This window comes from Oncorhynchus keta, chromosome 21, assembly GCF_023373465.1.
Source record: "Oncorhynchus keta strain PuntledgeMale-10-30-2019 chromosome 21, Oket_V2, whole genome shotgun sequence".
Lineage (NCBI taxonomy): Eukaryota > Metazoa > Chordata > Actinopteri > Salmoniformes > Salmonidae > Oncorhynchus > Oncorhynchus keta.
Window position 1 is genome coordinate 33,689,042 of NC_068441.1, and position 27,903 is coordinate 33,716,944.

The 27,903-nt window shown below is 43.4% G+C and overlaps 1 protein-coding gene across 10 annotated transcripts in view; it reads right to left on the minus strand.

The window, feature by feature from the left end:
* Positions 1-27,903, minus strand: part of LOC118376045 (calcium-dependent secretion activator 1-like) — a 226,190-nt gene that overhangs the window by 165,760 nt on the left and 32,527 nt on the right. For all 10 annotated transcript variants that reach the window (XM_052473737.1, XM_052473735.1, XM_052473734.1 and 7 more), the window contains exon 2: positions 19,153-19,266. In XM_052473737.1, coding sequence (XP_052329697.1) covers positions 19,153-19,266 — 114 coding nt within the window. The remainder of the gene's footprint in view (positions 1-19,152; positions 19,267-27,903) is intronic.

The following is a 27,903-nucleotide window of genomic DNA, read 5'->3' on the forward strand; positions in this document are numbered from 1 at the left end:
ACTTTGGAAAACGCTGACGTCATTTTCAGTTTATAACCTGTGGAAATGTGTGTAAGCATTTAGTACTCTCTTGTAATAAACGCTGTTTACCTTTGGCTTTTAAGACTGGTCTCAATCTACTTCATGCATAATTAATGAACTTACAACTCATTAATGAAATAGAAATGAGTGCGAATTGATTTTGGCAATAAAACATACAGGAATATAGAATTCCTCTATCAGTAATGAAACCTAAGATTACCTGGGGTACCAATGTAAGAAATAACACGTAAAAAAACAAAATACTGCATAGTTTCCTAGGAACGTGAAGCGAGGCGGCCATCTCTGTCGGCGCCAGAACTTCTCAACTCTGCCACTCCGTTTTCAACAACACGGACAGACTGTATGTCAACTCTTTCGTTGCTTGGATTTTGATTCATAGGAGAAGCTCTCATAACAGGTCCCGGGAGACAGAGGGAGCTGTAGGGTATTTTTATGAGACTCATCTCTATGCTAATTGAGTTAGAGCAGCATATGACAGCTATTGAGCCTGGCCTATCACATTGACTACCAACACTATCTCCCCACCACAACACATAGGAAACATACACAAGATTAGAACACATAACAGTGGTTTCCTTAGAAAAAGAGAACATGATTCTAATGGTTCAGTTAACAAGCGTTTTTTGACAGTTTGATTTGTTGACAGATGAAATGTCAAATTGATAGGTTGAGTTACAGCATTGTGTTACAGCAGAGAGGGAGGGAGAGAAACAGAGAGAGAAAGAGAAAGAGAGAGAGAGCCAGAGAGAGGACTGGTGGTGAGTATTGTGAGACTTGCAGGTGTTACAGCAAGTGCCGAGAAATGCCTATATTTCTAGCTCCAATTGTGCAGTAAATAGACAAATAATCAAAAAATCTAAACAAGAAATGAAGAAATGACGGAACAAGTCCAAATAACAACCAGAGCAGATATATTAGAGTGAGCATGTCTCAGAATCCAGAGTATAAATAACTGGTGTGTATAGACAGTATATAATCTGGAAAGAAAATGGTATGAGCAGTAGTAGGTATATTAGGATGGGAATACAGTATATACATACAGTACCAGTCAAAAGTTTGAACACATCTACTCATTAAAGGGTTTTTCTTTATTCGTACTATTTTCTACATTGTAGAATAATAGTGACGACATCAAAACTTTTAAATAACAAATTGGAATTATGCAGTAACCAAATGATGTAGTTAAACAACTCACAACTGATGTAGTTAAACAACAACAACTTTTCCAACAGTCTTGAAGGAGTTCCCACATGTGCTGAGCACTTGTTGGCTGCTTTACCTTCACTCTGCGGTCCAACTCATCCCAAACCATCTCAATTGGGTTGAGGTTGGGTGATTGTGGAGGCCAGGTCATGTGATGCAGCATTCCATCACTCTCCTTCTTGGTAAAATAGCCCTTACACAGCCTGGAGGTGTGTTGTGTCATTGTCCTGTTGAAAAACAAATGATAGTCCCACTAAGCGCAAACCAGATGGGATGGCGTATCGCTGCAGAATGCTGTGGTAGCCAACCTGGTTAAGTGTGCTTTGAATTCTAAATAAATCACTGACAGTGTTACCAGCAAAGCACCCCCACACCATCACACCTCCTCATCCATGCTTCATGGTGGGAACCATACATGCAGAGATCATCCATTCGCTTGCTCTGTATCTCACAAAGACGCGGCGATTGGAACCAAAAATCTCAAATTTGGACTCATCAGACCAAAGAACAGATTTCCAACAGTCTAATGCCCATTGCTCGTGTTTCTTGGCTCAAGCAAGTCTCTTCTTATTATTGGTGTCCTTTAGTAGTGTTTCTTTGCCTTAAGACTGATCCTGGACATCTAATCAAATGGCCCTCAACAGGCCCCTCAGAGGAGTGTCCTCAGTCCCCTCCTGTACTCCTGTTCCTATGACTGCACAACCAGGCCCCCACCACCAGCATTAAGTTTGCCGATGACACACAGTGTTGTAGGCCTGATCACCGACAACAACGAGACAGCCTATAGGGAGGAGGTCATAGTCGGGCCTTTAATAACTCTACCTCCAGTGTGACCAAGACAAAGGAGATTTTGGACTCAGGAAAAAGAGGACCGCACGTCCCCATTCTCATCGAGGGGCTTAGTGGAGCAGGGTAGCCAAGTTCCTTGGTGTCCACATAGTCAACAAATAACATGGTTTAACCTGTTGTCCCTCAGGAGCACTGTGATTTGGCATGGGTCCTCAGATCCTCAAAAGGTTCTACAGCTGCACCCTCGAGAGCATGGTTGCATCACTGCCTGGTATGGCAACTGCTCAGCCTCCAGACCGCAAGGCACTACAGAGGGTAGTGCCTGGAGCCAAGCTTCCTGCCATCGAGGACATCTATACCAGGCGGTGTCAAAGGAAGGCCCTAATTGTCAAAGACTCCAGCCACTCTAGTCATAGTCTGTTCTCTCTGCTACCGCACGGCAAGCGGTGCCGGAGAGTCTAGGTCTGAGAGGCTTCTAAACAGCTTCTACCCCCAAGCCTTAAGACTCCTGAACATCTAATCAAATGGCCACTCAGACTATTTTCCTTGCCACCCACCCCCCACCTCTTTTACACCGCTGCATTCACTGTTGTTATCATCTATGCATAGTCACTTTAATAACTCTACCTCCATGTACATTTTATCTCAACTAACCGCTGTCCCCACACATTGACTTCTGTACGGGTACCCCCCTGTATATAGTCTATATAACTGTTTAACCTGTTGTATTCAGAGCATGTGACTAATTCACACAGTCTCCTCTGAACTGTTGATGTTGAGAAGGGTCTGTTACTTTAACTCTGTGAAGCATTTATTTGGGCTGCAATTTCTGAGGCTGGTAACTCTAATGGACGTATTCTCTAGGTGGTCCTTCTGTAGCTCAGTTGGTAGAGCATGGCGCTTGTAACGCCAGGGTAGCGGGTTCAATCCCCGGGACCACCCATACGTAGAATGTATGCACACATGACTGTAAGTCGCTTTGGATAAAAGCGTCTGCTAAATGGCATATATTATTATTATTATTATTATTATTATTATTCTCTGCAGCAGAGGTAACTCTGGGTCTTCCTGTGGCGGTCCTCATGAGAGCCAGTTTCACCATATGGCTTGATGGTTTTTGCGACTGCTCTTGAAATTTTCCGGATTGACTGGCATTCAAGCAATGATGGACTGTCGTTTGTCTTTTCTTATTTTAGCTGTTCTTGCCATAATATGGACTTAGTCTTTAACCTTTTGCGTGTAGGGGGCAATATTTTCGTTTTTGGCTAAAAAAACGTACCCATTTGAAACTGCCTATTTCTCAGCCCCAGAAACTAGAATATGCATATACTTGTCAGATTAGGATAGAAAACACTCTAAAGTTTCCAAAACTGTCAAAATATTGTCTGTGAATTATAACAGAACTGATTTTGCAGGTGAAAACCTGTGGAAAATCCAATCAGGAAGTGCTTGTTATTTTGAAACCTCTCTGCTCCTATGCATGCCTATCCTCCATTTAAAGGGATATCAACCATATCAACCAGTGTCAACAGTCTTTAGACATAGTTTCAGGCTTTTATTTTGAAAAATGAGCGAAAAAGATCACATTGCGTAAGTGGATAGGTGGGGGCTCTCAGAGTGAGTTTTGCGGAACAGAGTAAAGCGGACATTGTTTCTCCCTGTCCTATTGAAAAACCTACACTCTGGTTGATATATTATCAAATATATATTTTAAAAACAACCCGAGGATTGACTATCAATGTTTCTGTGGACATTATGAATATTATTTGGAATTTTCGTGGATTTCTGAACATAACGCGACAAACAAACAGAGGTATTTTGGATATAAAAATAATCTTTATGGAACTAAAGGAACATTTGTTGTGTAACTGGGAATCTCGTGAGTGAAAACATCTGAAGATCATCAAAGGTAAACAATTAATTTGATTGCTTTTCTAATTTTCGTGACAAAGCTACCTGATACCAAGTGTACTTAATGTTTTGTCATGCGATCAAAAAACTTACACAAACGCTTGGATTGCTTTCACTGTAAAGCACAATTTCAAAATCTGAGCCGACAGGTGGATTAACAAAAGGCTAAACTGTGTTTTGCAATATTGCACTTGTGATTTCATGAATATGAATATTTTTAGTCATATTATTTGACTGTGGCGCTATGCTATTCAGCGGTTGCTGATGACCCGGGTCTGTAGTGATGCCTCAAGCACTGTGATGCAGTGCCTTAGACCGCTGTGGCGTTCTCCATTTCGTCAGGTTTCTTGACCAATCACAGCTTGACTGCTCTCTAACCAGATTTTGACGGTGAAAGGCAAGGTGATGGTGAGACGATGGCCAATGATAAAAAGGTCAACCCTATAATTTTTCAGTAGAGAATCTTATTTAAGCAAGTTATTGATTAGGAAAGCTAAGTTAACTAGCTAACATTTAACCACATATATAAATTACCAGTATCTTTTAACCAAGAGCATTGAAGCTAGCTAGCTAAGTTAACAAGGGGTTGGTAGAGAAGGAGGACTTGGAAGACAAGCATGACTTGGAAGGAGTGGCGAAGGAGGGAGAGGCAGGGTGAGAACAAACAGGGAAGCCCCTTTCTGGGGAAGATGCCCTTGGATTGAGATTGGGTGAGGGGGAGTCAAGAGATATCAAACTCCAAACTAAATAACCAATAAACCGCTAACTGCATTCTATGAGATACAGTCTATTTGAAATAAAAAATATTACATTTACTCTGTCAGTTTATGTGCAGTTATAATAAAAGAGAATAACCATCTTTCTGTAACGAGTGCTCTGAGAGTTAGGAAGCAAGTTCAGGAAGTGAGTGTTTTAATAAATAAACGTAACATAATACAAAATAGAAACAACACACAGACATGAAACAGAAACAATGACGCCTGGGGAAGGAACCAAAGGGAGGGACATATATAGAGCAGGTGATCAGGGAAGTAATGGAGTCCAGGTGAGTGATGACACGCAGGTGCGCGTAACGATGGTGACAGGTGTGCGCCATAACGAGCAGCCTGGTGACCTATAGGCCGGGTTGGGGAGCACACGTGACACTCTCTCTCCATCCCTCTTTCCATGCTGGCCTACCGTCACTATATGGTGGGAAGTTGTTCTCTGCTTAGCTGACAGAGATAGGAGATACAGGAGTCCACTCTGTTCCATGTACCTCTCCTTTATGCACATCACTCTGGGGACTTCCTGCAGGTACCCATGACTACTATCAATCACCCAGATACCTTAATCATTAGTGGTACTGATTGTTTTGACGCTGTATGGAGGCATTGTTATTATTTGTCACGGAGAGAGGATGACGTTATTGACTTTGGTTAGAAGGATTGTTCTATAAAGATGATGGTTCTGTACTGAATGTGTACAAGTAGGTTACGTTAGGGATGAAGTGAAAACCTATAGGATAGCTTTCCACGATGAGGGTTGGGAATGAAATGAAAGCAGTCTGTTCAATACTGAGCCATACTGGCTGACGAGTGGCGTGGATTGGTAGAGTCCGCCTCAGTCCCAAATAGTATATGATCACTTATTTGGCTAAATTATTATCCATAGTTCATAGTTCAGCAGCAGTCTTAAAATGCACTATTACCTTGAATGAAACGTATCGTCCGAGATTCCTAAATATTGGATAGCTGCCGCGGTCATCCCCCTCTTCAAAGGGGGTGACACTCTAGACCCAAAAGGTTACAGACCTATATCAATCCTGCCCTGCCTTTGAAAAGTCTTTGAAAGCCAAGTTAACAAACAGATCACTGACCATTTCGAATCCCACCATACCTTCTCTGCTGTGCAATCTGGTTTTCGAGCTGGTCACGGGTGCACCTCAGCCACGCTCAAGGTCCTAAACGATATCATAACCGCCATTGATAAAAGACAGTACTGTGCAGTCGTCTTCATCAACCTGGCCAAGGCTTTCGACTTTGTCAATCACCGTATTCTTAGCGACAGACTCGGCGGCCTTGATTTCTCAAATGACTGCCTCGCTCTGTTCACAAACTACTTCTCAGACAGAGTTCAGTGTGTCAAATTGGAGGGCCTGTTGTCCGGACCTCTGGCGGTCTCTATGGGGGTACCACAGGGTTCAATTCTCGGGCCGACTATTTTCTCTGTATATATCAATGATGTTGCTCTTGCAACAGGTGATTGATTCCTTGATCCACCTCTACGCAGACGACACCATTCTGTATACATCTGGCCCTTCTTTTGACACTGTGTTAACAAACCTCCAAACAAGCTCAATGCTATACAACACTCCTTCTGTGGCCTCCAACTGATAGCTGCCCGCACCCGCCCGCCTATCTAGCATCACTACTCTGGGCGGTTCTGACTTAAAATACGTTGACAACTACAAATACCTAGGTGTCTGACTAGACTGTAAACTCTCCTTCCAGACTCCTATTAAGCATCTCCAATCCAAAATTAAATCTAGAATCGGCTTCTTACTTCGCAACAAAGCATCCTTCACTCACGCTGCCAAACATACGTAAAACTGAATATCCTACCAATCCTCGACTTCGGCGATGTCAATTATAAAATAGCCTCCAACACTCTACTCAGCAAACTGGATGTAGTCTATCACAGTGCAATCCGTTGTGTCACCAAAGCCCCATATACCACCCACCACTGCTACCTGCATGCTCTTGTCGGCTGGCCCTCGCTACATATTAGTCACCAGACCCACTGGTGACTAAAGCTCCGCCTTATCTCAGCTCACTGGTCACCATAACAACACCCACCCGTAGCACTCGCTCCAGCAGGTATATCTCACTGTTCATCCCCAAAGCCAACACCTGCTTTGGATGCCTTTCCTTCCAATTTTCTGCTGCCCAATGACTGGAACAAATTGCAAAAATCGCTGATTGGAGACTTATATCTACCTCACTAACTTTAAGCATCAGCTTTCTGACCAACTTACCGATCGCTGCAGCTGTACACATCCCATCTGTAAATAGCCCATCCAACTACCTACCTCATCCCCATATTGTTTTTATGTACTTTTTTTGCTCTTTTGCACACCAGTATTTCTTCTTGCACATCATTATCTGCTCATCTATCACTCGTGTTAATTTGCTCAATTTGAATTACTTCGCTACTATTGGCCTATTTATTGCTTTACCTCCTTTCTCCATTTGCACACATATAGATTTTTCTATTGTGTTATTGACTGTACTTTTGTTCATCCCATGTGTAACTCTGTGTTGTTGTTGTTTTGTCGCACTGCTTTGCTTTATCTTGGCCAGGTCGCAGTTGTAAATGAGAACTTGTTCTCAACTGGCCTACCTGGTTAAATAAAGGTGAAATTACATTTTTTAAAATAAGATGTTAAAACCTTTCAACTCCAATTGAACTCTGACATTTCTAGACATCATATTTTTACTCTCTCCATCACTGCAGTTGTTCTCAGGAGACAGGTCAGTGTCTGTATGGAGAACATATGTCTGAAGGTGGAGTCAAGGTTCTGTTCCACTTCATTGCCCTGTAGCACTACACCTACGAGGCAGAGGACATCAAGTTTGGACCTCTGAGTCACCTTTGACCTTGACGTAACTTTCTTCTAAGGCTTTTGGGGTCATGGAAGTTCCCTAACTCATCTTGTGCCTTACACAACTCAGCACACACTGTATGTATCCCTCCACCTTCCTCAGTGGGAGGAGGTGTTGATAACCGTGATACATCCCAGTGTGATCTCAACGAACAGCCGCTGTGCAAACAACATGCCTGATGACGACAACTAGATGATATTCCTCCACCCTGGATCACAGTAAAGACACACCTTTTCTCTCTGTCTGTGTACTGTATGTTTGTTGCATGTAAGAGAGTGAGTAATGGGTCTGTATATGCAAGTGTGTAGTGTAGGATATACATGTGTACATGAGTCTACTCTAAGTCTGTATACACCCTGTATTACAGGCCTGTGTTTTGTGTTACACTTTTCTTGTGTGTGATTTAGTGCAGTGTTTTGTGACCTCTCTCTCTCTCTCGTCTCCTCATACCAGAGTTTCTAGGCAGGGATGGACTACAGTGTTTGTCTGAGCCTGCCCCTCTACTCTGCACTCAGTGATGTCCAGTCCTCATATACACCCATTGACTCGGTTAGTTCCCACACACTAATAAACGCCTAGACACAACTAAGACTTTTGCATAAATAATGCATTGTTGTCACTTCCATAACAATTTGAGCTACAGGGATTTTAATTTAGCCCTTCCACTCCATGCTAAATCTAATTCCATCTCCAGTATTTTTCTGTCCTCTCTATAGATTGTGCTGTAGCCCCTCTGAAAGAACCTGGAAATCTTTACTAGTTCTGAGGGAGGTGATGTGGCCACCAACAGTGCCCGGGACACGTTCCAGCATTACCGCTGTCAGACATATTCTGCAACCTCGTTTCCGACAGTATGACTATCAGCTGAAGTTCACTCTGGGGAGGGATAACGTGGTGGCAGACCTTCTCTCATGCTCCTACTCCGACCGTCTTGCCAGACGACAATGAAACAGAGCTCATACAAATGCACTACTCTCCCCTTCAGTCAGCCGTCTCACTGGAGGAGCTGAAGCAAGCATCGGAACAGGATCCCACACGGTCTACCCTGCACACCTACATATGCACTGGACGGCCAGCACGTGTGCCGGGAGAGTTGGTGACTTTCACCAGGGTGAAGCACAAACTTTCTTGCTGGGAAGAAGTCTGTGTCTCTTGAGGGTTTTGCACTGTGGTCCCGAGTGGTCTGCGTGAACATGTTCTATCAATGGCCACGAAGGTCACTGGCATAGTGAAGGCACCGACCACGACATTGAAGCCCTGGTCAGAGATTGTGCTGCATGCCTCCTCAGTGGGAAAACGGGAACCCCCCTGCAGCCTCTCGCGTGGCCGTCCTGCCCCTGGAAGCACATCCAGCTGGACATCTGTGGCGAGATCCATGGGCACGCAGTCCCTCGCCATCAGTGCTTCCTGGTGGTGGCATATGACCTCCACTCTAAGTGGCCAGAAGTGCTAGACAGCCTGTTCACAAGGTGGGGCCTACCCCTCACCACAGACAATGTGGCCCAGCTAACCTCTGACGAGTTCTCCTCCTATCTCAGCGACAAGGGAATCAAACACATCCTTGCGGCCTACTACAACCCAGAAGCTGGTCCAGGGGTGCACGTTCCAAACCGCTTTGAACCAAACACCAATGCACTACAGAGAAAGCAAACACACAAAAACACAGGTCTCCCCGGAATCTCTAATTGCTAGGTTATGAGATGGAACTGCCACTGGACAGACTCAGAAGACAGAGAGTAGCAGAACCGGTGACTATGCGCACCTATGAAAAGCAGGCAGTGACCAGGCACCAAAGAACATTAAAACAGCATTTCGACAAGGCGCACAGGGTGAAGAAGCCAATCATCCAAGTGTCAGACTGCGTCTGAGCCCGATGACCTCAGCGATGCAACAAAATGGCCTCATTCTGGTCGGACCCCTTGCAGGTCAACTGGGGCACGCCACCTCATGCTGAGCAATGGATCACGCTGGCACGCCAGCCACCTCAGAAAAGTACCAGCCCCTCAAAGAACACATATGCCCACAAAGCTGACTTACAGGCCAGAGACGCCACCTGATGGACCTCCTCCACTACATCCACACGAGCCCCAGCCTCCGTGGGCTGCCCAAGGGCCAGAGCCACAAGCGGGGTTGCTGAAGAACGGCCTATGAGGGCACGAACTCGACCTGCTCATCTGGGGGACTACTTAACCTCCGTTCATTCTTAGGCTCCGTTAGGCATCTGAGTCAACCTCCAGGTTCATGGACTGAACTGACTAGTTCGCAGAGTCGTTATTTACCTCTTACGTTTAAGGGTTAATGTTACTTTGGGGTCTAGCAAAATTAAGGCAGTTTATACATTACAATACATTCACAGATTTCACTACACACTGTGTGCCCTCAGGCCCCCTACTCCACCACTACCACATATCTACAGTACTAAATCCATGTGTACATGTGTGTATAGTGCGTATGTTATCTGTGCCTATGTGGATTGGTACAGTTCACCTCATGTTTGCATGTGTCTGTGCCTATGTTTGTGTTGCTTCACAGTCCCTGATGTTCCATAAGGTGTATTTTTTTATCTGTTTTTTTATCTAATTTTACTGCTTGCATCAGTTACTTGATGTGGAATACAGTTCCATGTAGTACTGTGCGCCTCCCATAGTTTGTTATGGACTTGGGGATTGTGAAGAGACCTCTTGGCACGTCTTGTGGGGTATGCATGGGTGTCAACATGTCAATACGTCTCATAAATACAAGTAGTGACGAAGTCAATCTCTCCTCCACTTTGAGCCAGGAGAGACTGACTTACATATTTATTAATATTAGCTCTCTGTGTACATCCAAGAGCCAGTGAATGATTTGTCCGAAATACAATGCTTTTCATTTATAAACATTTAGGACAAACTTATTCCTTGCCACCCACTCAAACTAACTGCAGGTCTTTGTTAAGTGTTGCAGTCATTTCACTCGCTTTAGTAGCTGACGTGTATTGCGTTGAGTCATCTGTATACATACAGGAGATACATTGGCTTTACTCTGTCATTAATAATATAGAAAAAAGTAAGAGACTTTACAGCTGCCCTGAACACCATCTGTGTTCTATTAGATAGCTAAATCTTTATCCACAATATAGCAGGGGGTGTAAAGCCATAACACATATGTTTTTCCAGCAGCAGACTATGATCGATAATGTCAAAAGCAGCACTGAAGTCTAACAAAACAGCCCCCCAATCTTTTTATCATGAATTTCAGTCGTTTGTGTAAGTGCTGTCCATGTTGAATGTCCTTCCCTATAAGCTGAAAGTTTGTTGTCAATTTGTTTACTGCAAAATGGCTTTGTATCTGGTCAAACACAACATTTCCCAAAAGGTTACTGAGGGTTGGTAACAGGCTGATTGGTCTGTTATTTGAACCAGTAAAGGGGCTTTACTATTCTTGGGTAGTGGAACTACTTTTGCTTCCCTCCAGGCCTGAGGGCACACACTTTCTAGTAGGCATAAATTGAAAATATGGCAAATAGAAGTGGCAATATCCTCTGCTATTATCCTCAGTAATTTTCCATCCAAGTTGTCAGACCCTGGTGTTTGCCATTGATGATAGACAACAATAATTGTTTCACATCTTCCACACTCACTTTAAGGAATTCAAAATCACAATGCTTGTCTTTCATCATTTGGTCAGATATACTTGGAAGTGTAGTGTCAGAATTTGTTGCTGGCATGTCATGCTTAAATTTGCTGATCTTGCCAATGAAAAAAATCATTAAAGTAATTGACAATATCTATTGAGTTTACCTTTGTTCACAAAATGTTCTTTAAGATGCTCCAGCGCTTTTTACTATCATTATTTATGTAATTTATATTTGTAACAGTGTAGTTTCTTCTTCTTTTATTCAGTTTAGTCACATTATTTCTCAATTTGTAGTACGTTTGCCAATTGGTTGTGCAGCCAGACTTATTTGCCATTCTTTTTGCCTCATCCCTCGCAACCATACAATTTTTAAATTCCTAATCAATCCACTGGGATTGAACAGTTTTTACAGTCATTTTCTTAATGGATGCATGCTTATTAGTAACTGGCATAACCAATTTTATAAATGTGTCAAGTGCAGTGTCTGTTTGCTCAGTCACTACAAACCGAGGACCAACAAATATTCTTTACATCAATAACCATAGGAATCACTACAACACTTTTTGTATGACCTCTTATACACTATATTAGGCCCAGCCTTTGGAACTTTGGTTTTCCTAGTATCTGGATTTCTGTAGCATTAGTAAAGATGTGATCGATACATTTTGATGATTTCATTCCTGTGCTGTTTGTAACTGCCCTGGTAGGTCGACTGATAACCTGAAGCAGGTTGCAGGGACTGGTTACAGTTTGAAGCTTTTTTGTGAGTATGCAGCTTGATGAAAGCCAGTCGATATTTAAATCACCCAGAAAATATACTTCTCTCTTGATATCACATACCTTATCAATCATTTCACACATATTATCCAGATACTGACAGTTAGCACTTGGTCTATAGCAGCTCCCCCCAAGAATGGCCTTCAGGTGAGGCAGATGAACCTGTAGCCATATTACTTCAACAGTATTAAACATGAGATCCTCTCTAATCTTTACAGGAATGTGGTTCTGAATATTAACAGCGTCACCTCCACCTGAAGGGAGGAGTACCTAAAATAAATAACACAAGCGCACAATGATTAACACACGGGACGAGATCTGTAATCATCTACGCAATCCACAATGGCACGAAAGCCCAAAATACAGAGCACATGTACTCACACGCACCAACGGACATTGTAACAATAATCGACAGGACACTGGAGAACAAAGAACACACTTATACAATTACTAATCACTTGGAATAGGGGCCAGGTGTGTGTAATGAAAGTTACGGAGGGATCCGTGAAACCACCATTGGCATTTCTATATTTTCTAAAAATGTTTTAACCTTGTATTGCTACTACTGTATCATTAAAGTTATTATCTAAGTGAGTTTCAGAGGTGTCAGAATATGAATGACATCTGTTACTAGCAAATGATTGATTTCATGAACCTTGTTTCTTAAGAAAGATATGGGCTATTTTGAGCACTTTTCTTCTGGGATGCTTACTTATTTTCATTGCTTTACTGGAAAGCTTAGCTGGAGTAGATATGTGATTTACTGTATGTTAGTGCAGGGCAAGCTGCACACAGTGGACTTCCTCCTAGGGCACACCGCCTCAGTGCTAACAGTGTAAATCTGGTTCATAGGCACATGATTACTGCATACTATAGCTGTAGGATCAGCAATGGCATTCCAGGCAGTTAGGGGGACATAAATTAGGTTACTTACATTGTACATTTTCTGAAGCATTATGAGAACTCTGCATCATAATGGTAGGGATAAGCTGAGCTGGGCTTGGGTCATTGATAAGTCATTGTCTCAACGCAGCCTTATTATGCTGCGAAAGGATACACAAACCAAAATTATTTTTGTGGATCCCATCCTCCTTACAAAATATGTTTTGTTTCCAAAAGGTATCGAAATTGTCAACAAAAGTTGCACCCATTGAGCTATAGTAATCACATAGCCAGTTGTGAAGAGAAAGAATCCTGATAAAGCGTCCAATGGCACGATTCATAGAGGGCACAGGGCCAAATATGATTGGTCTTTTGTTAGTGTCTAGCAGAGAGTCAATAAGCTCTTTAAAATCCAGTTTCAACTGTTCAGACCTACCCTTCACAATGTCATTAAAACTCACATGGACTATGATAGAACCGATGTCCATGACCTGTCGTAGTACATGTGGGAGCAGCTTAGTAATGTAATTTACTCAAGCTCCGGCATAGGACAATGTTTTTGCACCAGGAACAGTCACAATTCCTACCATGGAACTGCCTAAAATCACAGCTGGGAACCCTTTATTGATGAGTGAGAGGTAGGATGACTTAAGCCAGTTGCCCCTGGTGCCTGGTGCAGGCCTCCGACAAATGGATAAGCCCCGATTAGTCCAGAGCAGGGAAGTAGGCACTGCGGCCGCTGACACAGGCACCCCCAGCGACGAAGGTGCAGGAAAATCAGGCCCCAGGACGGCGAAACTATTCGTTGTTTGTATCTGCTCCGGGCCTCTCGTTGGGAATGTAGACTGCTTTGCGGGAGGCTGCTGTCTCCGGCTTATGACCATTGTTGATTGCCTTGTTCCACTTGCTGTGCTCCTTCTACTCTGCTATCAGATGGGGGAGATCCAGGCAACACCGACCAGTCGGATAACGACAAACAACAAGGCGAAGATGCATCCAACAAGTGTGAACGCCGTCCAGCCACCGGAGTAGAAAATGTAAACATTCTACTCTGCGTTTTCCCCAGATTCTGACGTAGGCCGGCGACCTGCGTGATATATTCAGCCCTAGGTTGAAACTTTTACTTACTAAATCACACTCTGACCAGACATCAGTACACACACAGTCAGAGTAGAGAGGAAGTGACAGGAGTTGAGTTGAGAATAATTGCGACAAAGGTCATGTTATTGTTTTAGGTGGAATCTTATGTCAAATGATACGTTTGTTATCCGTTTGCACGTATAACTTTGCTCAATTTGTGCTCTTTCCACAGATGGCTCTGGCTTGCTGATAACATCTGAACTGATCAGACTCCTCATGTGATTCGACTCCTATATTACTGCCTGTGCTCAATAAAATTTCCAATGGTAAATTGAAATAATTTGAGACTGTAATTTGATTGGCAATTGTGGTTCCCAATCAGACAGTTACTATAAAACAAATCTGCTGTCCTCAGTTAAATGTTTGGTGAATGCATATCGTTGCTTTGTCCTCAGTCCTCCTTTGAATGCTGTGTGTACCATGATAACACGTTGACCTGAGTTTAGCTGGTTAATCATATAATTTCAGTTTAAATTCTATTAGGCACTCGTTATGTATTGTAGTACATAAGTATTTAGCTCTCCCCTTCATGTCACCATATAATTTGTAAAAATCCCACATGTGATGCATGTATGCCCTTGGGATTAATACAGTAAATATCCAAAATATTGGTTACTGCTTTCATCTGTCACGATTTTTACCGAAGGTAACTCCTCTCCCTGTTCAGGCGGCGCTCGGCGTCGCCGGTTTACTAGCCGCCACCGATTCCTTTTTCCTTGTCTGGTTGTTTTGTCTGTGTTCCTTTTCACACCTGGTTTCATTTGCGTTCATTTCTGTGTGTATATAGGGCACCTGTTGCCTGCCTTATTTCGTGCGGGATTAAGCTTGTGTGTATTTGCGCTCGATTATCTTTGATGTTTATTGTTTTCACAATTACGCACGTGTATGTAAGTGTCGTAACTCAGTTTGTTCCTCCATGTGTTTTGCACAAGTTTCTTTATTGTTTTCACTATTAAGGAACGTGTATGTAAGTGTCGGAACTGTGGTTGTTCCTCCGTGTGTTGGCACGAGTTTCTGATTCTTCGAGAGCAAAGTTTTGGGATTTTCGTCTGTGCCATGTTTGTGTTGGTGGACTAAATACACTGCTCAAAAAAATTAAGGAAAACACTAAAATAACACATCCTAGATCTGAATGAATGAAATATTTTGATTAAATACTTTTTTCTTTACATAGTTGAATGTACTGACAACAAAATCACACAAATTATCAATGGAAATCAAATTTATCAACCCATGGAGGTCTGGATTTGGAGTCACACTCAAAATTAAAGTGGAAAACCACACTACAGGCTGAACCAACTTTGATGTAATGTCCATAAAACAAGTCAAAATGAGGCTCAGTAGTGTATGTGTGGCCTCCACGTGCCTGTATGACCTCCCTACAATGCCTAGGCATGCTCCTGATGAGCTGGCGGATGGTCTCCTGAAGGATCTCCTCCCAGACCTGGACTAAGTCCTGGTCTGGACTGTCTGTGGTGCAACGTGGCGTTGGTGGATGGAGCGACACATGATGTCCCAGATGTGCTCAATTGTATTCAGGTCTGGGGAACGGGCGGGCCAGTCCATAGCATCAATGCCTTCCTCTTGCAGGAACTGCTGACACACTCCAGCCACATGAGGTCTAGCATAGTCTTGCATTAGGAGGAACCCAGGGCCAACCGCACCAGCATATGGTCTCACAAGGGTTCTGAGGATCTCATCTCGGTACCTAATGGCAGTCAGGCTACCTCTGGCGAGCACACAAAGAAATGCCACCCCACACCATGACTGACCCACCGCCAAACCGGTCATGCTGGAGGATATTGCAGGCAGTAAAACATTCTCCACGGCATCTCCAGACTGTCACGTCTGTCACATGTGCTCAGTGTGAACTTGCTTTTATCTGTGAAGAGACAGGGTGCCCGTGGCGAATTTGCCAGTCTTGGTGTTTTCTGGCAAATGCCAAACGTCCTGCACGGTGTTGGGCTGTAAGCACAATCCCCACCTGTGGATGTCGGGCTCTCATACCACCCTCATGGAGTCTGTTTCTGACCATTTGAGCAGACACATGCACATTTGTGGCCTGCTGGAGGTCATTTTGCAGGGCTCTGGCAGTGCTCCTCCTGCTCCTCCTTGCACAAAGGCGGAGGTAGCGGTCCTGCTGCTGGGTTGTTGCCCTCCTACGGCCTCCTCCACGTCTCCTGATGTACTGGCCTGTCTCCTGGTAGCGCCTCCATGCTCTGGACAAGACGCTGACAGACACAGCAAACCTTCTTGCCACAGCTCGCATTGATGTTCCATCCTGGATGAGCTGCACTACCTGAGCCACTTGTGTGGGTTGTAAACTCCGTCTCATGCTACCACTAGAGTGAAAGCACCGCCAGCATTCAAAAGTGACCAAAACATCAGCCAGGAGGCATAGGAACTGAGAAGTGGTCTGTGGTCAACACCTGCAGAACCACTCCTTTATTGGGGGTGTCTTGCTAATTGCCTATAATTTCCACCTGTTGTCTATTCCATTTGCACAACAGCATGTGACATTTATTGTCAATCAGTGTTGCTTCCTAAGTGGACAGTTTGATTTCACAGAAGTGTGATTGACTTGGAGTTACATTGTGTTGTTTAAGTGTTCCCTTTATTTTTTTGAGCAGTGTATATTAACCACGCTTCTCAAAAATCCCTGCTCTCCTGCGCCTGACTCATACACCTCTCACCGAGACGCACCTTATTACATCATCTCAATTCCTACACTTTCTCTGAACTACCCTCCTGGTCCTTCTTCTCTTTCAATGGTATCATCATTATGCCTTATTATGTGTGTATCCACATGTTATTCCCAGCAATGGAATCATTATATTTAGCTATGTTAAATGATGTCCAGGACCTAGTGTGTGATGAATGAACCTGTTAGATCACATCCACATTATGTCCATAATCCAATTATTCTTTGATACATTAACTCCCTCATATCAAGCAAAAACCTACCAGATACTTTGTGGAAAAGTGAAGAGAAACTATTATATAGTGATGGACTATGGTGTTACTTAGCTAGAGTAGACTGTCTGCTTTTCATCTTACAGACAAACGTTAGTGGCTAACAAGTAATTAGTTAGCTAGCAAACTTTAGCAAGTAGATTCCACTCAACTAAAAGTATAGTATAGCTTTAGAATTTATTTCCCAATTGCTCTGCTTATGTATCATGTTGAAGATGTGTTTCCCAAGTCGGTCAGTGCTTCCTGTTCAAGCGGGCTATCAAGCTAAACAGATGGCTCTGAAGCTCCTCTGTTTGAAGTAATGCACTCAAGAAGACTGCTGCCCCGACCAGCCTGAAATCCAATCGAAAGAAAAAAAGACATTGAAACCCAAAGGTGCCAAGACCTGAGAGAGAGCCACTTGAGAAATTGAGAGTGAAAACTTAACAGACATGCCTATTGTTGGAAGACAATTTGATGCTTTCCAATACATTTTTCACGTTTGAACAACATTTCTTTGCTTACGGTTCTGTATTTTTTTATTCCAAAATGTTTATTTTTTATCTGCGGCAATGATGTTCTGCTCACTCAAAGTCACACTTGCAAGCTCTCAAGTTTGGCCTGTGTGTCACGTTCTGACCTTTATTTCTTTTGTTTTGTCATTATTTAGTATGGTCAGGGCGTGAGTTGGGGTGGGCAGTCTATGTTTGTTTTTCTATGATTTGGGGATTTCTATGTTTCGGCCTAGTATGGTTCTCAAACAGAGGCAAGTGTCATTAGTTGTCTCTGATTGAGAATCATATTAGGTAGCCTGGGTTGCACTGTTTGTTGGTGGGTGATTGTCTATGTTAGTTGCTTGTGTCAGCACAGGTCTCATTATAGCTTCACGGTCTTTATTTGTTTATTGTTTTTGTGTTCAGTTCTTTCTTTAATTAAACATTCATCATGAACACATACATTTTGGTCCTCTGATCCTTCTCGCCTCTCCTCTTACATTTACATTTAAGTCATTTAGCAGACGCTCTTATCCAGAGCGACTTACAAATTGGTGCATTCACCTTATGACATCCAGTGGAACAGTCACTATACAATAGTGCATCTAAATCTTAAAAAGGGGAGGGGGTGAGAAGGATTACTTATCCTATCCTAGGTATTCCTTAAAGAGGTGGGGTTTCAGGTGTCTCCGGAAGGTGGTGATTGACTCCGCTGTCCTGGCGTCGTGAGGGAGTTTGTTCCACCATTGGGGGGCCAGAGCAGCGAACAGTTTTGACTGGGCTGAGCGGGAACTGTACTTCCTCAGTGGTAGGGAGGCGAGCAGGCCTCTTCAGATGAAGAGGAGGAAGATCGCGACACTGTGCGCTTGTGGGACCCATCCTCTCGGTCTTGGCCAAATATCTGTGCTTTCAACTGGTCTATGCACTCGCAGCACTCATCTTCTGCTCACAGGACGCATCCTCTGCTCTCTTGACTCAGTGTTTACTTGCTCAATGATGTTCCATCTTGCTCAACAACATAATTTCGCACGCGCTCGATTTTAGAGATCAATTTGACGCCATACTCCTTTGTTTGTTTTTGACGTTGAGGGAGAGGTTATTTACCTGGCATCACTCCACCAGGACTCTAACCTCCTCCCTAGATGCTGTCTCATTGTTGTTGGTAATCGGGCCAACTTGATGATTGAGTTGGAGTCATGCGTAGCCACAGGGCTGAGCACACAACCCTGTTAGGTTATCTCATAGTATTATAAGACTATGACACACTCCAGGGCCGACGTTTTTTCAAAATGCAATCGGATAGGATTACATGCATAGAAATAGAATTAATAGAACGGGCATATCACTGACTTGAATGTCTGTTCTATTCATTATATTTCTATGCATTTAATCCTATCTGATTGTGGAAATCCGATCAGATAGCTTTTGAAAAACTGGGCCCAGGGGGTGAAGACTGCAAGTTAGTCACAGAGAGAGAGATAGAAGAGAGAGTTTACCTCCTAGTAGCTCTGGACTGGTAGTAATACTATGGGATTGAGAGAGAGAGAGAGAGAGAGAGACAGAGAGACAGAGAGAGTAAGTGAGAGAGACAGAGAGAGTAAGTGAGTAAAAGAGAGAGAAGTGAGAGAGCGAGAGAGTAGGTGAAAGAGTAAGTGAGAGAGGTTATGGGTCTGTGGCAGTAGAGAGAGGTTATGTTACTGTACCTCATAGTAACTCTGGACTGCGTTGATGAAAGCTTCGTCAGCCACTATCTGGGTGTCTCCGTTGAGGAAGGCCTTGAAGCGGTCGTTGGTCTGCCGGAGCTGCTGCTCTGTGATCTGGGGAGGCAGAGAACACATTGAGGACACTTCAATAACACAGCCATATAACACAGAGGACATCTCAATGACAGTGATATAACACATATGACAACTTAATGACAGCCACATAACACAGAGGACATCTTAATGACAGTGATATAACACAGAGGACATCTCAATGACAGTGATATAACACAGAGGACAACTCAATGACAGTGATATAACACAGAGGACATCTCAATGACAGTGATATAACACAGAGGACATCTCAATGACAGTGATATAACACAGAGGACATCTCAATGACAGTGATATAACACAGAGGACATCTCAATGACAGTGATATAACACAGAGGACATCTCAATGACAGCGATATAACACAGAGGACATCTCAATGACAGTGATATAACACAGAGGACATCTCAATGACAGTGATATAACACAGAGGACATCTCAATGACAGCCACATAACACAGAGGACATCTCAATGACAGCGATATAACACAGAGGACATCTTAATGACAGTGATATAACACAGAGGACATCTCAATGACAGCCACATAACACAGAGGACATCTTAATGACAGTAATATAACACAGAGGACATCTCAATGACAGCGATATAACACAGAGGACATCTCAATGACAGCGATATAACACAAAGGACATCTCAATGACAGTGATATAACACAGAGGACATGTCAATTACAGTGATATAACACAGCCATGGGGAGGGATAGATACTCATTAGTCACAGAAGGGATATGTATGGGTTATAGCTATGAAAGACAGTTGACTTACATTAGTCAAGGTACACTCCCCTATGAACAATTTAAACATTTTTTTTCATCTTTATTTAACCAGGTAGGCCAGTTGAGAACAAGTTCTCATTTACAACTGCAACCTGGCCAAGACAAAGCAAAGGAGTGTGAAACAAACAACAACACAGAGTTACACATGGAATAAACAAACGTACAGTCAATAACACAATAGAAAAATCTATATACAGTGTGTGCAAATGAGGTAAGATAAAGGAGGTAGATAGGCAATAGATAGGCCGTAGTGGCAAAGTAATTACAATTTAGCAATTAAACACTGGAGTGATACATGTGCAGAGGTGAATGTACAAGTAGAGATACTGGTGTGCAAAGGAGAAAAAAAAATATGGGGATGAGGTAGTTGGATGGGCTATTTACAAATGGGCTATGTACAGGTGCAATGGTCTGTGAGCTGCTATGAAAACTGATGTGTAAGAGATATGAGTCTCCATCTTCAGTGATTTTGCAATCATTCCAGTCATTGGCAGCAGAGAACTGGAAGGAAAGGTGGCAAAGGAGGAATAGCGGTTGGGGGTGACCAGTGAAATATACCTGCTGGGGTGTGTGCCATGGGTGGGTGCTGCTGTGGTGACCAGTGAGCTGAGATATGGCGGTGCTTTACAAAGCAAAGACTTATAGATGACCTGGAGCCAGTGGGATTGGCGACAAGTATGAAGCGAGGGCCAGCCAACGAGTGCATTCAGGTTGCAGTGGTGGGTAGTATATGGGGTTTTGGTGACAAAACAGATGGCACTGTGATAGACTGCATCCAATTTGCTGAGTAGAGTGTTGGAGGCTATTTTGTAAATGACATCGCCAAAGTCAAGGATCGGTAGGATGGTCAGATTACGAGGGTATGTTTTGCAGCATGAGTGAAGGATGCTTTGTTTTGCAAAATAGGAAGCTGATTCTAGATTTTAATTTTGGATTGTAGATGCCTAATGTGAGTCTGGAAGGAGAGTTTACTGTCTAAACAGACACCTAGGTATTTGTAATTGTCCATATATTCTAAAAGCGTCCAGAGTAGTGATGCTGGATGGGCGGGCAGGCAGGTGCAGAAAGCGATCGGTTGAAGAGCATGCATTTAGTTTTACTTGCAGAGTAGTTGGAGGCCGCGGAAGGAGAGTTGTATGGCATTGAAGCTCATCTGGAAGTTTGTTAACACAGTGTCAAAAGAAGGGCCAGAAAATTACAGAATGGTGTCCTCTGTGTAAAGGTGAATCAGAGAATCACCAGCAGCAAGAGCAACATCATTGATGTATACAGAGAAAAGAGTCGGCCCGAGAAATGAACCCTGTGGCATCCCCATAGAGACTGCCAGAGGTCCGGACAACAGGCGCTCCGATTTGAAGAGGCAGTCATTTGAGAAACCAAGGCTGATGAGTTTGTGTGAGATTGAGGGCATCTAGCTTAGATTATAGAACGGCCGGAGTGTTAAGCACGAGCTCTGAAGATAAATGGGGGGCAATCAATTCACTAGTAGAACACAGGGTACAGACCTGGATAGCATGACAGGTAGATTGCAACTCTGCAGTAGACTCTGCAGTAGATTGCAACTCCACCCCATTCGGCAGCTCTATCTTGTTGTAAAATCTTATAGTTGGAGATGGAAATTTCAGGGTTTTTGGTGGCCTTCCTAAACCATGATTCAGACATGGCTAGGACATCCGGGTTGGCAGAGTGTGCTAAAGCAGTGAGTAAAACAAACTTAGGGAGGAGGCTTCTAATGTTAACATGCATGAAACCAAGGCTTTTACAGTTACAGAGGTCAACAAATGAGAGCGCCTGGGGAATGGGAGTGGAGCTAGGTGCTGCAGGGCCTTGATGAACCTCTAACTGAGGAAGAGTAAGATAAGGGTACGGCTAAAGGCTATAAGAACTGGTCGTCGAGTGCGTTCGGAACGGAGAGTAAAGGGAGCAGGTTTCTGGGCGCGGAAGAATAGATTCAAGGCATAATGTACAGACAAGGGAATGGTTGGATGTGAATACAGTGGAGGTAAATCTAGGCATTGAGTGACAATGAGAGAGGTTTTGTCTCAAGAGACATCATTTAGACCAGGTGAGGTCACCGCACGTGTGGGAGGTGAAACAAAGGGGCTAGCTAAGGCATATTGAGCAGGGCTGGAGGCTCTACTGTGAAATAAGACAATAATCACTAACCATAACAGCAATGGACAAGACATATTGACATTAGGGAGAGGCATGCGTAGCCGGGTGATCATAGGGACAAGTGGGAAGCTTGGCGAGCTGAAGACACGGCGATTCAGAGAGATAGCGGGCTGGGGCTATCAGAAGGGCTTAGGGGGACGTCGTGATGGAAGAAGTCTGTTGTAGCCCCCTCATATGGTTACGTCGACAGACCAGTCATGTTGGATCCATGTGGGCAGTAGAAGGGTCCAGTCCAATTGGTAAAATAGGTATTGTAGCCCTGGAAATTCGCTGATGGTCCTCTTCAGCTAACAGTCGATATGCTCTAGACAGCTAGCGGGCTGTGGATGGGCCTTCAGGGGACGTCGCGACGGAGGAGCCTGAGAAATTGCTTTTTCTTTGCAATTCTGTTGACTTCACTGTTCACTGTTGACGCTGCCAGTTGAGGACTTGTGAGGTGTCTGTTTCTCAAACTAGACACTGTAATGTACTTGTCCTCTTGCTTAGTTGTGCACCGGGACCTCCCACTCTTTCTATTCTTGTTAGAGACAGTTTACGTTGTTCTGTGAAGGGCGTAGTACACAGCGTTGTACGAGATATTCAGTTTCTTGGCAATTTCTCGCATAGAATAGTCTTAATTTCTCAGAACAAGAATAGACTGACGAGTTTCAGAAGAAAGTCTTGGTTTCTAGCCATTTTGAGCCTGCAATAGAACCCACAAATGCTGATGCTCCAGATACTCAACTAGTCTAAGGAAGGCCAGTTTTATTGCCTCTTTAATCAGAATGACAATGTTCAGCTGTGCTAACATAATTGCAAAAGGGGTTTTCTAATGATCAACTAGCCTTTCAAAATGAGAAACTTGGATTAGCTAACACAACGTGCCATTGGAACACAGGAGTTATGGTTGTTGATAATGGGCCTCTGTACGCCTATGTAGATATTCCATAAAAAATCTGCCGTTTCCAGCTATAATAGTAATCTACAACATTAACATTGTCTACACTGTATTTATGATCAATTTGATGTAATTTTAATGGGCAAAAAAACGTGATTTTCTTTCAAAAACAAGGACATTTTTAAGTGACCCCAAAGTTTTGAACGGCAGTGCAAAAATACCCTAAAATAAAAGGTGACATTCTGTATTGTTGCCACATATGAAATATTTGATCTGAAATACAAAATGCTGGAGTATAGAGTCAAATTCACAAATGTTTTCTTCACTGTCCAAATAAATTTGGAGGGGAGTGTAGTTCCCTGTTTTGAGAAGATAAATGTTTGGGGTGTTTTATAGCTCTTGATTTGATTGCTTCTGACAAGGTAGGAAGTGCTGAGCATAAGAAAACAATCTGCATATAATCTGTACATTTCTAATGATAGTCTTAGCCTATCTGAAAACTGTATCTGAAATATATCTGAAATATGTTATATTGCACCTTCTGTCTTTGCTAGGATTTGTGCAGACTTCTGGCGCCAACAGAGATGGCTGCCTCGCTTCGCTTTCCTAGGAAACTATGCAGTATTTAGATTATTTATGGATTATTTCTTACATTGTTACCCCAGAAAATGTTAAATTTTATTACATACAGCCGGGAGGAACTATTGGATATAAGAACAACGCCAACTCACTAACATAACGACCAGGAATATGACTTTCCCGAAGCGGATCCTCTGTTTGGTCCACCACCCAGGACAATGGATCGGATCCCAGCCGGCGACCCAAAACAACAGAGCCGCAGAAGGGGCAGACAGAGCGGTCTTCTGCTCAGGCTCCATAGGCGGGCACATCGCCCACCACTCCCGAGTATACTACTTGCCAATGTCCAGTCTCTTCACAACAAGGTAGACGAAATCCGAGCAAGGGCTGCCTTCCAGAGAGACATCAGAGATTGTAACGTTCTTTGTTTCACAGAAACATGGCTCACTTGGGGATGTGTTATCAGAGTCGGTACAGCCACCTGGTTTCTTCACGCATCGCGCCGACAGAAACAAACATCTCTCTGGTAAGAAGAAGGGCAGGGGTGTATGCCTTATGAATAACGAGACGTGGTGTGATTATAAAAACATAGAGGAACTCAAGTCCTTTTGTTCACCTGACCTAAAATTCCTTAAAATCAAATGCCGAACGCATTATCTACCTACCAAGAGAGTTCTCTTCGATTATAATTACAGTCGTGTATATCCCCCCAAGCAGAAACATTGACGGCCCTGAAAGAACTACATGTATATTGGAATCTACATAAACTAGAAACCACAAATCCTAAGACTGCATTTATTGTAGCTGGGGATTTTAACAAGGCTAATCTGAAAACAAGGCTTCCTACATTGTATCAGCATATCGAATGGGCGACCCAGGTTGGCAAAACCCTGGATCATTGTTATTATAACTTCCGCAACGCATAAAAAGCGATCCCCCGCCCTCCGTTCGGAAAATCTGAACACGACTCCATTTTGTTGCTCCCAGCCTATAGACAGAAACTTAAACAGGAAACACCTATGCTCAGATCTGTTCAACGCTGTTCCGTCCATTCGGATTCCACGCTTCAAGATTGCTTCGATCACGTGGACTGGGATATGTTCCGCATAGCATCGGACAATAGCATTGATGAATACTCTGATTCGGTAAGCAAGTTTATTAGCAAGTGCATCGGTGATGTTGCACCCACAGCGACTACCTAAACCTTCCCCAATCAGAAACTGTGGATTGATGGCAGCATTCGCACAAAACTGAAAGCGCGAACCACAGCTTTTAATCAGGGCAAGGCGACCGGAAACATGACCGAATACAAACAGTTTAGCTATACCCTCCGCAAGGCAATCAAACAAGCTAAGTGTCAATATAGAGACAAAGTAAAGTCAAAATTCAACGGCTCAGACACGAGAAGTATGTGGCAGGGTCTACAGTTAATCACGGACTACAAAAAGAAAACCAGCCCTGTCACAGACCACGATGTCTTGCTCCCAGACAAACTAAACAAATTCTTTGCTCGCTTTGAGGAAAATACAGTGACACCAACACGGCCCGCTACCAAAACCTGCAGGCTCTCCTTCACTGAGGCCAACGTGAGTAAAACATTTAAACATGTTAACCCTCGCAAGGCTGCCAGCCCAGACAGCATCCCTAGTTGCATTCTCAGAGCATGCGCAGACCAGCTGGCTGGTGTTTTTATGGACATATTCAATCAAACCTTATCCCAGTCTTCTGTTCCCACATGCTTCAAGAGGGCCACCATTGTTCCTGTCCCCAAGAAAGCTAAGGTAACTGAGCTAAATGACTACCGCCCTGTAGCACTCACTTCCGTCATCATGAAGTGCTTTGAGAGACTAGTCAAGGACCATATCACCTCCACCCTACCTGATATCCTCGACCCAATCCAATTTTCTCACCTCCCCAATAGGTCCACAGACGATGCAATCACACTGCACACTGCCCTAACCCATCTGGAGAAGAGGAATACCTATGTAAGAATGCTGTTCATCGACTACAGCTCAGCATTTAACACCATTGTACCCTCCAAACTCGTCATGAAGCTCGAGACCCTGGGTCTCGACACCTCCCTGTGCAACTGGGTCCTGGACTTCCTGATGGGCCACCCCCAGGTGGAGAGGGTAGGAAACAACATCTCCACCCTGCTGATCCTCAACACTGGGGCTTGACAAGGGTGCGTTCTCAGCCCTCTCCTGTACTCCCTGTTCACCCATGACTGCGTGGCCATGCACGCCTCCAACTCAGTCATCTCTTTTGCAGACGACACTACAGTGATAGTGAGACAGCCTACAGGGAGGAGGTGAGGGCCCTCGGAGTGTGGTGTCACACTCAATGTCAACAAAACAAAGGAGATGACCGTGGACTTCTGGAAACAGCAGACGGAGCTGCCCCTTATCCACCTCGACGGGACAGTAGTGGAGAAGGTGGAAAGTTTTAAGTTCCTCGGCATACACATCACGGACAAACTGAATTGGTCCACCCACACAGACAGCGTGGTGAAGAAGGCGCAACAGCGCTTCTTCAACCTCGGGAGGCTGAAGAAATCCGTCTTGTCACCTAAAACACTCACAAACCTTTCAAGATGCACAATCGAGTGCATCCTGTCGGGCTGTATCACCGCCTGGTATGGCAACTGCTCCGCCGCTAACCGTAAGGCTCTCCAGAGGGTAGTGAGGTCTGCACAACGCATCATCGGGGGAAAACTACCTGCCCTCCTGGACACCTACACCATCCGATGTCACAGGAAGGCCAAAAAGCTCATCAAGGACAACAACCACCCCGAGCCACTGCCTGTTCACTCCGCTATCATCCAGAAGGTGAGGTCAGTACAGGTGCATCAAAGCTGGGACCGAGAGAATGAAAAACAGCTTCTATCTCAAGGCCGTCAGACTGTTAAATAGCCATCACTAACATTGAGTGGCTGCTGCCAACATACTGACTCAACTCCAGCCAATTTAATAATAAATAATTGTATGTAATAAATGTATCACTAGTCACTTTAAACAATGCCACTTTATATAATGTTTACATACCCTACATTACTCATCTCATATGTATATACTGTACTCTATACCATCTACTGCATCTTGCCTATACCGTTCGGCCATCGCTCATCCATATATTTTTATGTACATATTCCTATTCATTCCTTTACTCTTGTGTGTAAAAGGTAGTTGTTGTGAAATTGTTTGATTACTTGTTAGATATTACTGCATGGTCGGAACTAGAAGCATAAGCATTTCGCTACACTCGCATTAACTCGCATGTATGTGACAAATAAAATTTGATGTAATGTAATCTCTCACTAAAGCACAACTGAATCATCTTTATCAATATTTCACAGAGGAATATTGGGTATTTAAGGAGGAAAAACACATGTTGACCAATTATGACTGATAACAGGATCAAGATGGTCAGCTGTAGTAAAGACCACAGGCTAGAGAGACAGGCAGGATCAGAAATACCTCTTCTTTATAACGTAACTATTTTAGACAACCCTGTCATGTTCTGTTAATGCTAGTTCATACAGTACATAGATTGAATGGTCCACACTGTAATAAAAATTACAACATCTTTCTTTTTCCTTTTTCATGTCCTGTCGATGACAAGAATATATTTGTATATGCATTTTCTCTCAATACTTTATGAGCCCCTCAAACCACGTAGCTATCTTTTATTAAAACATTAAATCAACGTTGGGTTTGTGCTCTGCAGGCATTACTTTGGACTACACTTTGACACTTTAGTTCAGCAGTCACCTCAGCGTCACCATGTGTAATGGTATTTCCAGTGGTGGAAAAAGTACCCCATTTTCATACTTGAGTAAAAGTAAAGATACCTTAATAGAAAATGACTATAGAAAGTGAAAGTGAAAGTCACCCAGTAAAATACTACTTGAGTAAAAGTCTTAAAGTATTTGGTTTTAAATATACTTAAGTATCGAAAGTACATTGAATTGCTAAAATATACTTAAGTATCAAAAGTAAAAGTACAAATGATTTCAAATTCCTTATATTAAGCAAACCAGACGGCACCATTTATTTATTTATTTATTTGCGGATAGCCAGAGGCACACTCCAACAAACGAATCATGTGTGTTTAGTGAGTCTGCCAGATCAACCAAAAAACTCTCCTCTGACAAGACAACCTTTCTGAGATAAAAAGATAGGGAATAGAAAGAGAGAGACGGACAGACGGAC